Source organism: Physeter macrocephalus, chromosome 3 (genome assembly GCF_002837175.3).
Source record: "Physeter macrocephalus isolate SW-GA chromosome 3, ASM283717v5, whole genome shotgun sequence".
In the NCBI taxonomy this organism is placed as follows: domain Eukaryota; kingdom Metazoa; phylum Chordata; class Mammalia; order Artiodactyla; family Physeteridae; genus Physeter; species Physeter macrocephalus.
The window spans coordinates 17858233-17870193 of record NC_041216.1 but is presented as its reverse complement, the minus strand read 5'-3'; the positions used below and the strand labels follow the sequence as shown (position 1 = coordinate 17870193).

General features: G+C 57.7%; 1 protein-coding gene across 2 annotated transcripts; it reads right to left on the bottom strand.

The window, feature by feature from the left end:
* Positions 1 to 168: 168 nt before the first annotated feature.
* Positions 169 to 10463, bottom strand: LOC114484966 (rap1 GTPase-activating protein 1-like). 2 transcript variants are annotated; one of them, XM_028484772.2, is made up of 8 exons: positions 10240 to 10463; positions 7699 to 7734; positions 6648 to 6695; positions 5351 to 5389; positions 4679 to 4864; positions 1056 to 1159; positions 718 to 796; positions 169 to 347 (listed from the first exon to the last, which is right to left on the bottom strand). In XM_028484772.2, the coding sequence occupies exons 1-8, from the start codon at positions 10312 to 10314 to the stop codon at positions 246 to 248; spliced, it is 669 nt and encodes a 222-aa protein (XP_028340573.1). In that variant the 5' UTR covers positions 10315 to 10463; the 3' UTR covers positions 169 to 245. The 2 variants fall into 2 exon arrangements, with proteins under 2 accessions (XP_028340573.1, XP_054938083.1); XM_055082108.1 differs by lacking the exons at positions 7699 to 7734; positions 10240 to 10463 and adding an exon at positions 7421 to 7504.
* Between the last annotated feature and the right edge of the window lie 1498 nt (positions 10464 to 11961).

Below are 11961 nucleotides of genomic sequence, written 5' to 3'. Positions count from 1 at the left end.
GGGTCCCCAAATGGCACTGAGAGTTTCCAGAGGTAAGGAAGGCTCGCCTCCAAGGAGGACAGCACTAGGTTCAAATGCAGGCTTCCTTATCTGCTGTGCATGCTTGGGTAAGGCACCAACCCTTTCTGGGCCTCTGGTTCCTCTTCCACAAACTGTGGACTTTGCAGGGTTATTGTGAGGTTTAAATGAGAGAACTTAGGAAAAATGCCCTGCACACAGCAGGTGCCCAATAAATGCTTGGTCCCCTAGTTACCCACCAACTCCCAGTGAGCAGGGCCCAGATCCAGCCATACCTTGGGGTAGAGCACAGGATAGAATCGATCCACATTCACGTCTTCACACACCAGCTGCAGGAGCAGATAAGGGAGGGCCTGAGGGTGGGGCCTCTGGGCCTCCCTGGCCAAGGTCTGGGGGGAGGACAGTGGAGGACAAAGAGGGGACAACCAAGGCTGAAGCAGGCTCACTGTCACTCAGAATGGGGTACAGAGAACTGGAGCCCCTGTCTCCAAAAGGTGCTCTAAAGAGTGCCCAAAGCACACAGCCAGCACGTGGGCATCATGGGAACACGTGAGCAGCAGGACCCTGGAGACAGGCCACAGCAGGCAGGCCAGGATCTGGGGCTAAAGATGAGGGTGTGCAAAGGCGAGGCTGCAGCCCAGCTCTGTGCCCACCTGGGGCGTCCAAGGGGGGCTCAGCATGAAGGATCGGAGGCCTCACCTTTGCCATCTGGACCACGTTGGGGAACTCAGTGAGGCAGGAGATGGGGATGACGTCATGGTACGTCCGGCACTTGGTCCTGGGAGGAGAAGACCCATGCTGAGGGGCGAGGCAGCACGAAAGGGAGATGGGAGCCCCTCCACACCAAGTAAGACCAGAGAGGGCAGACCCCAGGGAGGTCCAGAGGTGATGAGGCGGTCAGGCCTGGCTTGGGCACTAACTTGCGGTGCAACCTCAGGCAAATCCCTGGCCCTCTCTGGGTCTCAATTAGAAGAGTGGGTAAAATAAGATGGGCTCTCAGATTCTGAGAGTCACAGGTCCCCTCACCCCACCCTCACCTGAGCAGCAGACGCAGGTGTTCCTGGTCCCCGATGACATCATACTTGAGTGAGAAGACAAGGTGGCCCAGGGCGGTGTCCAGTGAGTAGTAATTAAAATGCTCCTGCGGTGGGAGGCGGGGGCCGGGGGAGAGGGTGAGGCTGAGCCTGAGGCTTCCAGAAACCAGACCAGAAAGCCAACTCACCCCCGGATGGGGGTCCTTCACCAAGCAGCAGGTGTCCGGGCTAACAGCACTATCTGCCTCAGAGAGACCTGCATTCAAATCCCAGCTCTGCCACTTGCCAGCTGGGTAACCTGAGAAGGTCAGCTCACCTTTCTGTGCCTCAGTTTCCTAGTCTATCAACTGGGAGTGAGGCCCACTACCTTGTGGGAGGGTGGCAGGCACTGAAAGAGATAATGCAGAGTAGGTGTTCTCTGAACGTCTGTAGTAACCTTGGCTCTCTGGGTCTTCAGCAAAGTCAGGACCACATCTGTACCTGCATGGCTGTCTCCCAGCCCCCGCCCCTCTCAGAGCTGGGCACATAGTAGGTGCTCAATAAAAATATGCCAACTGACTGACTGGTCAACTGATTGCTCTGTGGCCCCTGAAGCCAGGGCCCACGAGAATCAGGAAACGAAACATCTCATGAACACACTGGCCGGCTGACCGAGCCGGTTCCTGCCCTCCTGCCTCACCTGGGGAAGACGCAGGGTGGGGAAGAAATGCTCCCGAGGGCCCAGGGGAACTGCAGCAGGGATGGCACCCCCAGAGAGGAGCTGGCAGTCTGGTACCTCCAGGTGGGGAAGCCCCAAAGCCAAGAGCCGTAAGTGCCAGAAGATTTCACCCCACCTGGCCCTGGGTTCCCCTGCCAGCCCGGCCCTGGGAATGAGGCTGGCTCCTCAGCCACACCCACCCCAGGAGTCATCGTGGAAGGAAGCCCTGTTTAAATATAAACAGCCGTGCTCAAAGGATGGGAGGGAAAAGATGTAGGGGCCAGGGGACATGCGCCACAAATGCACAGCTCAGGGGCAGTCTGCGGGGACCTGGGGCAGAGTGATGGAAACCCCCAAAGGCTTGGCACTATCTGCACAGAGGGAGTGGCAGGCACTTGGCAAGGAGGTCTGCACCGAAGTCCTCGGGGTGGGGAGTTTCCCCAGACCCCCCTGGCTGGACCCAGAGAAGCCCAAGGAGAGTGGGCTCAGGGTCCCAGTGGGTCAATGCCAAAGTCACCCTAACTTCCTCCCTCTGCCAGAACAGGGCCCACTGCTTCCCCAGCACCCCACCTGGAGCGGGAATGGCCTGGCCTCTCTGCCAGCCCCTGGGGCCCCTCCTCTCTGTGCTGCAAGCCTGACCCTGGTCATCATGGCTCCTCTAAGACCCCCCAACCTGTACCTCTTCCAATCCTCCAGTGCCCAAGGCACCACCTTCATTCTATCACTCACCACTTCTCCAGCAAACTTTTCTGTGCACCAACTATATGCTAGGCCCACACAGTCCCCCAGGCCCCACCACCTGCCAGACCCAATTAAGAGCCTCCGGACAGTGGGTCCTGGGGATGCAGGTCTCTCTCCACCCACAGGTGGAAGCTCCTGCCCTGTTCTGAGTTTGTCCCCAGGCAATGGCTCCTGCATCTGAGCCTGCTGGTTTAGTCTCAGTCACCCTGTCCCCCCACCTTAGCACCAATACCCACCAGCATCAGGCTAATGCCCTGGGCCCAGACTGAGCCCACACAGCTTCCCAACACCCCAAGGAGTCACCCCTCCTCCCAGCACCCACGAGTGCACGCACACACGCTAGAAACGTGACCCCTCCCTTAGTGTGTCTTAATGGAAGGTCAGCCAGAGCTATGTCCAGTTCCTAGCTCAGTAACTGTGTGAACTTAACCAAGTCGCTTTATCTCTCTGAGCCCCAGTTTCCTTTTCTGTAAAAATTAGGACCATCCTGATCTCACAGAGTAATTATGAAGCTGTAATAATAACAGCTAACATTTACTGAGTACTTACTATGTGCCAAACATGGTTCTCGATGCTTTTATCATCCTCATTTTTACAGACGAGGAAACAGGCTCAGGAAGGTTAACTAACCTGCCCAAGGTCACACCATCAATAAACAGAAGAGTCAATAGGCGCACCCAGGCCACGAGACTCCAGAGCCCACGCTACATTCCGCCACCTCGTTTGTAAACTGACACAGAGACAGCACTCGGCATGGAACGTGGCACATACAAGGTCCCAGCGTGTGACCTCCCCTGCAGCTCCCACAGCCTCGCCCAATAGCTCCTGCCTGGAACGCCGTTGTCCTCAGGTGACACTAGGACAGGTCGTTACTGGGCAGGGTCCCGGCTCTGGGGCAGGTGGTTGTACCAATCCAGGTCACACCACGGAATTACTCTCTTCCCCACCTCAAGCTGCCTGAGGGCAGGGCCTGGGTCTGTTCTGTTTGCTGCTGTATACCTGGGGCCCAGAACAGGACCAGGCACACAGCTGGTGCTCATTATTTGTTCACCCTGACTGAGCCCTTACTTTGTGCCGGACACCATTCTACATGCCTCACAAACATCGTCGCATTAAAGGCGTGAGGTGGGTATCATCACCATCTCCGTTTTTACAGATGAAGAACCAGAGACAGGGGCTTCCCTGGTGGCGCGGTGGTTAAGAATCCGCCTGCCAATGCAGGGGACACGGGTTCGAGCCCTGGTCCGGGAAGATCCCACATGCCACAGAGCAACTAAGCCCGTGAGCCACAACTACTGAGCCTGCGCTCTAGTGCCCACAAGCCACAACTACTGAGCCCGCGTGCGACAGCTACCGAAGCCCCTAGAGCCCGTGCTCCGCAACAAGAGAAGCCACTGAAATGAGAAGCCTTCTCACCACAAGGAAGAGTAGCCCCCGCTCGCCACAACTAGAGAAACCCGCGCACAGCATCGAAGACCCAACACACCCAAAATAAATAAATAAAAATTAAAAAAAAAAAAGTGCTGGGCTTCCTTCCAGACTTGTGGTTGCCAAGGGGGAGGAGGGTAGGGAAGGGATCGATTGGGAGTTTGAGGTTAGCCAATGCAAACTATTATATATAGACTGGATAAACAACAAGGTCCTACTGTATAGCACAGGGAACTATATTCAATAGTCTGTGATAAACCATAATGGAAAAGAATTTTTAAAAGAATGTGTATATATATATATGTATGTATGTATAACTGAATCACTTTGCTGTACAGCAGAAACTAACACAAGCCCGCACACAGCAACGAAGACCCAATGCAGCCAAAAATAAATAAAATAAATAAATTTATTAAAAACAAAAAACCAGTCTCCCCATCTGAAAGAAAGAAAGAAAGAAAGAAAGAAAGAAACAGAGGCACAGAGAGGGTAAGTGACTTGCCTGATGTCCCATGTAGTGACAGAGCCAGGATTCAAACCCTGGTAGAGTCTCTGTTAACCACTATGCCATAACACTGCCTTTTGCAATAAATGTTTGTTGACTGAATGAGTGAATCCACTACGCATGCTCCCTGGACTCTGCGACAGCCAGCCAGCCCAGACCACGGTTCCATTCCCTCCCAGGCCCAGCCTCCCCCAGGGCTGGGCTGTGACCCACTCCCCACCCAGCCCAGCCCCCCAACACCAGCGGGCCACACACCTTGCCAAGAAAGTGCTTGCGGTAGATGCGGGCGGTGGGGTTGCATTCCAGCTTCACCTTGGCCGTGGGCGACTGCAGCGGCTCTGTCTCCAGGATGCTGGTGATTTCGTGATTGGTGCCTTCAATCCAGTAGCCCCCAAACTGGGGCAGCAGGATGAGGGGGAAGGGCCCTTCTCGCCCCAGGACCTGAAGGAGGACTCAGCTGAGAGCCACCCACACTGCACGCCACCGGGGGCCCCAAGACACCCCCCAATTCAGACCTGGAGCCACTTCTGCCATGGCTAAGGAGTACTAGGGGACAGTCCCGAGCCTATGTGGGTACCAGGGCTCATATCCACCTCCTTCAAGGCACTTGCTCCAGCCCTTTTCCTCCCACTGCAGGCACAGACCCAGATGCACAGAGCCCCATGTCCCAGTCTCAAAGGATGGGAGTGTGGGGACAGGTAAAGCTGAGAGCGTGACGTTGGCCGAGAGGCTGGCATATTTGGCTCAGAGGCCTAAGGGTTCACATGGGCTCTGAAGTCTTGGGCTTGTAAACTGAGTCTCCAACACCCAGAGCAAGGCCTGTGGTCAGGCTCTTGACAAGGAGGAGGACCCGGGAGTCCAGACTCCCTGAGGGAGTGCCTCCTGGGCTCGGGATGGAGATGGGCTCAGTAGGATCCAGTCGGTTACCTCGTGGACGCTCGGGTAGGGAATGTAGTCCTCCTCCGTCTGCAAAACACAAGCAGGGCAGAGGCCCAGCTGGGGTGGGGCCCTTACCCTTTACTTCCAGCCTCCCCAGAACACCTGTTGTTCAGCCAGCACCCCGGGGCTGGGGTTGCGGATGGGGCTGCGTCCTTATCTCCCCATGCCATGTGGGCTGACCCCACGAGGCAGGGACTGAGGCAGGCTTAGCTCACTGAGCGCTGGCAGCCTCTTCTGGGTCTCCTGCCTGGGGAAAAGGAGGCTCACTGTGTCCCCAGAAGAAACCTCTGGACCAGCAGTTCTCAGTGCATCAGAAGGGCCTGGAGGGCTCATTAAACAGATTGCTTTGCCCCACCCCCAGAGTTTCTTATGCTGTGCGTCTGGGTGGAGCCCAAGAATTTATATGCCAACAAGCTCCCAGGTGATGCCAATGCTTCTGGTCTGAGGACCACACTTTGAGAGGCCCTGTTCCAGACAAAGCATCAGCCTTGTGCCCATGAACCCCACTTTAACCCTCATCCTTGTAGCCCTGGGTCCACTCCCCTAAGCCCAGCCACTGATACTCTTGGATTATTGGGGTCCCAAATCACCAACCATGGTACCGTATGCCTACCTGGAGGGGCTATGCAGCTCCCACCCCAAGAAAATCCCGAGTCTAAAGAGCCTCCTCACGCCTCCTTTGGTCCCAAGCTTCCTGTTAGTCTCTTCATGAAGGTTGGGGGGCAACGAGGCTACCCCTCCCCATCTCTCCGTCTCTCCCCCTCCCCCTCAGCCGTCCCAGGCAGGAGCTACGTGGAGAGGGGGAGCGTAAGCCTCCTGGGTCCTGGGTATGAGTCTTCCTGCAACTGCTGATCATTAAGAGGCTTCAAGGAAAACCTTTTACAGCAGGCTATCGTGAGGGTTGGGGCTTCGATTTTGAGATGGGGAAGCCTGGAGAGGCAGGGTGAGTTTACAGTGGTGCAGATGGGGTGAGGAGGAGCTGGAATGAAGGCCTATAGCAAGGGAGGGGTTCTCCACACCTTAGGCTCCTAGAGGGCAGGGGCTGGGTACACCCTGCTTCCCCCTTGGCCCCAGTACCAGCCCGCAGTAAGACTACTTCACGAAAGGGGGGGGGGCGCAGATTCTCCTGGGCTGGCTGCTCGGCTGGGGCAGCACTTCCTCCACCCCTAGACAGGGAGTCTGCCTCCCCCTTCCCGTCCCCTCCCATCCCCAAGCCCTTTGGAGAGCACTGCTCAGGAAGCCAAAGGCCCCCAGAAGGGTGGAGTGGTTCCAGATTCAGACCTACTTTGAGGGGTGGTGGGAAGGAGCATCGCTGTTCATCCATCCTGCTTCCCTGCAAAGAGAAGGCAGCACATCCCGTCACGCCCTTCCCATGCCGCTGGAAGCAGCACCCCTTCCAGGTAGATGGTGCTGTGGAGGTGCTCCCAGGGCAGGGCGCTGGCCGCCGGGTTACTCAGGCCTCAGCAGGGCTGGCCCTCCTGGAGGGAACGGGGGCTGCGGGAGGCTGGCAGCAGCAGGGAGGGCTCGGGGCTCTGGTCACTGCTGGGAGTGGGGGCAGGGCCAGTGTGCACGCTTGTGTGTGAGCTGGGGAGGGAGGCCGCTGCATCTACACAGACACGTGTTGTTGAGAGCAAGAGGGAGACGGAGAGAGAGGGGGAGAGAGAGAAGGAGGGGGAGAGGTGGAGATGGAAAGACTAAGAGAGGCAGGGAAACAGGAAGATGGCAGGAGACGGGGTTTGGAGGGTGAACCGATATCAGGAAAACTCCTGAGGTTTGTTCAAGTCCCCCGGCCACCTCCCAACACACACTCAAGTGAAAAACACAGACGAGGGCCTGGAAGACCAGGGCTAGGGAGTGGAGGATGGGCAGGGGTCAGGCAGAGGGGGCAGGGGCTGCTCGGTTCCTTAACACCTCCCCGGACCTGCAGCCCAGCCTCTGGTTGCCCTGTGCCCTGGCATCTGTCCCTCCCCCCATTCCACACAGGGTCCTGCAGAGCCTGTGATGCGTCTTGGGAGATGGGGGATGGTATGTGTATGCGGGGTGGGTTGAGGCACTGACCCCAGCAACCTACACAGGGATGGGAGCTGGAGAGACGCAAGCGGGGCCTGCGCCCTGGGTCAGCCAGGCAGTTGGGCACTGTCAGTCCCCATCCTCTCTTCCGACCCCAGACAAAGGGCTCTGGACAACACACTGCCAACATCTCCTCCTGGCACGGTCTGCGAGAGCTCCCGGCCCGTCCTCAGAGAGATGTAGGGCTGCAGATACAGCAAGGGCCCCCCACCCCCAGTCCAGTCCCCTCTGTGGCTCCCCAGAACGGGCTCCAGAGCCCACCTCACCTGCATCTTTTCAATCATCTCAAACAGATCTGTGTTCTGCAACAGAAATGGAGAGAGCAGGTCAGCACCGGGGTAGCCCAGCTGATCCTGCAAGTTTCCGAGGAGTCGCCACCTGCCCCAGCCCTCCTGGTCCCCCAACTCTGACCAAACACCGTGGACCTGTCCAAGCAGCAAGAGGGAGTGGAAGGGACCAAACACCATGGACCTGTCCCAGAAGCAAGAGGGAGTGGAAGGGACATCATAGGATGGGGCTCTGTGCCACTGACTGGCAGAGTTTGACCAACTGTCCAGCGAAGTCTGCCCAGAGTCCAGCACCCTCCCCAGGCAGCCCACCCCACTCAGTCCCCTTCTCCAAAGGAGGAGGCTGCTGCCTCAGACAAAGAAGGTATTGACCTTTGGGGAGAGACATGTCCCCCATGTCACTGCAAGACTGGCAGTGCCCGGATCGGCCCACGGACCCCTCAGAAGAGCCCCAGGTCCCAACTCCAGAGACGAGCCCAGCTGGGATCCTCAGGAGGGTCTGTGGTTCCACTCACCTCTGGAAGGAGGGCCCCATCCTCCCCCCAAGCAGTGTGGGCTGGGCGTCTGTTGGGGGAGAGAATGCTGGGATGTCCCATTGGCCCAATACCTGTGCCTGAGTCCACACATTCCCCCTCCTCCCTCCTCCCTCCTCCCACTCCAGCCAGCCTCTCCTGAGGCTAGCCAGGGCACACACAGGGTTAATCCGGGCATCTGCCAGCTGTGCTTGGCAGCTTCAGCCTCTCCAGCGCCAACTCCCTACGAGCCTTCCTGGAAGGCGGCATCCTTGCCGGCTGGCGGAGCTGGGGGCTGGGCCTGGGAAGCCCCCAGAGTCTCTAGGAGAGCGCCCCTCCCCCAGCACCTCCAAGGCCTCAATTCAGTCGGCTCCTGCTGTCCAGTGGGGGCACTGCCTGAGCTCACACACACACGTGCTTTGGGGTTGTGCACCAGGAAACACACACTCCCTCTCTCTCTCTTTCTCTCTCTCTCGCTCAAACACACACAGGCCTGCACACCAATATTTAAACACAGTCTCACTGTACCAAAGAAAGCAAACACACAGAAACCCACACGCACAAACCCACCGGGTCTGTGCACATCAATTCTTACAGCTACACGCTAACATACAAATACACGTGTCAGTGTCCTACGTTACACAACAGCACACTCCCTCACACACATACAGGTCTATGTCCCATAAGAGCCGCACACACAAATGCAAAGCCACCCCTATGCAGATCTGTGCAACTGCACCAGTAATTGCACACGAAGCTACACGAACGCCACAAAACTACTCTCACATCCGCATGCCGAGAGACACAATAACATGCACTCGCAGACACAGGCAGGTATGTTCATGGAAACTGAGCCACAGAGCCCCACTGCCATGCACAAGTTCACCCTTCCCCATCAGTCACACTCCCTGTATAACAGACATGACAGACTTGATCTCATAACATTAAATGAGTTTTGAGAAAAAGAAAAAGCATGCAGCAACTGTGGAAGTGGTTAATCGCCAAGGATGAGGGGCATTGGTCTGAACCACACACACACACACACACACACACACACACACACACCCGGAGCTGTCTGTTAAAGATCACAAGACACAGACACCCCATGTGCACACTGTGAGGCCTGCCCACAGAGGCAAAACCCACCCTGTAAAATGCACGACAGGAGTCCACAGGAGATGGTGACCCATGGCCCCTGTGGCCACACCCAACACTTCTGAGCTTGGAAGAGACAATTCCACAGGCAATTAGAGCAGAGACCACAGACACACATCTGCAGTCCAGGTAGACAAACACGCCTGTCGGCCAACACCTTGCACAACAGCAACATCAGCGACTGTGCCTGGGTGAGCCACATAACCTCAGCCCAGCACAGTCCCAGCATGAGTGATACGGGTGCACTGATGTCCCCCAAAATACCCCACTCAGGGTAACATGGCCTTACATGGCCAGAAACAACGCACTGGGACTCACAGCCACATAAACACTGACACATGGTACTGTCACCCAGAGCGCACACACAGCAACAAGTGATACCCACAGATACAGCCTCACTAGTGCATCAGACGCTCTGACACATGGAAGGCTGTGAGTGAAGTGCCCCAGGGCACCAAGCAAAGTTACACTGTGACATTCAGACCCTTCCTAAAGGGGGGAGGGGATGGATGAAGTGGTCCCAAGGCTAGCGCCCACACACACACATCCACACACACGCACACACACATCCACACACACACAGAGTGCCCCCATAGCCCAGAGCCACAGTGGCACCACGGGCACTCTGTTCCGTAGGCAGCTGCAGAAAGAGCTCAAGGCCTGGGACCCCAGGGCAGGGGTGTGCCCTGTGGCCTCGGTGGCCGTGTGTCAGCCCAGAAGCTAACACACCCTCCATGACGGAGCCTCGCACACCCGCCCTAACTGGGGCAGAGCCTGCCGGGCTTCGAAGAAGTTGGGCTGATCCGTCTCCCGCGGACCCCCTCGGCCAGGCCGCCTTCGCCCTGGTCCTCACCTGCCAGCCGGCCCCAGAGGGCAGTGATCCCCTCCGAGGATGGCCCGGGGGCTCCAGGGGCCGCGGCTGCGCCATCCCGAGCTCGGCCCGGCCCCGGCCCCCTCCCCGGCAGCGCTTTAGCTGACCCAGCCGGCTCCGGCCCGCGCGAGCCCCGGCCCGGGCCCCGCAGCGCCGAGCTCCGCGCTCCCGGCTTCGGGCTCCCGCGGCGCGCTGCCTGCGCTGGGCTCGCCGGGCTGCCGGGCCCTGAGGGGGCGGGGCGCCAGGTACGGGCTGCGCGGGGACCGGGGCGGGGCTTCGGGGATCCGGGGCGGGGACACGGGAGGCCCCGCCCCCGGCTCGGTTCCCGGACACTGCGCCTGCGCGCTCTTGCTAGCGGGTTGGGAGCTTTCGGCGCGGGCCCTTGAGCCCCGAGGCTCTCCAGCGCACCCTTACCCTGCCTCCTCTACCTTCCCAAACTCTGGGTACCACGCCTTAGGGCCTCAGGGATGGGCTTCTTGGGCTGCGCTTTGAAGTCGGGGAGGAAGTGGCGGGGGTTGGGGGGTTACCTTGGAGACAGAGGGCTTTACTTGAGCATCTACTTAATGTTGGACCCTTTGCAAGTCTTATCCTCGCCCCACACCTCAAGAGGTACGAGTGTCATCCCCATTTTACAGAAGAGAAAACTGATTCCAAGAGATAAAATATCATGCTGAAGATCACACAGCTTGGAAAAGGCAGAACTAGGAATCCAGGGAAAGGCTTGGAGCTCTCTCCCTTCCCACCTCCACGCCCCTCTAATGCCTGCCAGTGGCTGACCTGTACCCTCCCTTCCCCAGGCCCCATGCCCATACCTGTCCCTAACTGCCCCTGATCCTGGGAGAGGGAGGGAACAGGCCCTGCCAAGGACCCACACATGGAGAAGACTTCAGCGTATGCAGGTTCTAGCTCTGGCCTTGCTACAACTTGCTGAGTACACCTGAGTGAGTCCCTGCCACCTCTGTAGGCCTCAGGTTCCCCATCTGTAAAATATAAGGCCTCTGCAAGCCCTTCCAGCTGACCCTACATTGTGTCTGCCACTATACAGTGGGGGGCAGGGCCTCAGCATCCCCTCCCCAGACAGATGCTGGGAAAGCAGCAATTGCTTCCTGAGCTGTGGCCAAGTCAACACCAGCTGCTTCAGACCCTGCGGGGCAGGGCTGCCCACCAGCTCAGTACCCAACCTCTCTTCAGCTTCCTGAAGGAGCTGCTGGCAGCTACCCACCACTCTGTATCTCCAGGGCCAAGGCCTCCTGGAAGGAAGGCACCGCACCTTCCTTTCCCCCAGACCTGGCCCTGGGTCAAGCTGGAGCCCAGGAAGCCAGTGGGAACTCTGGAGATGTGTATTCCAGACACAGTGTAGCTTTGTTTTTAATAATTAACAGCAGCAAATATTGATTCACGCAGGCACTTCCAGGCCTGAGCGCTTCCGGGCACCCATCGAAATGCAGCCAGAGAAACATTCATTCCCACACTGGGAGGAGGCAAGAGCTGCTCGCATCACCGGAGACATCTGTGTGCCAGGAGTGGAGGGCGTGCACATGTGTGCATGCAGCTGTGTAGATGTGTGTATGCAGCTGTGTAGATGTGTGTGACTCTGAGATCAGATGGGGACATCCTGGGTGTGCATATTTGTGTGTTTGTACACGTGTATCTGTATATACATGCATGTGTACATGTGCGAGTCTCTGAATACATCTGCAGACA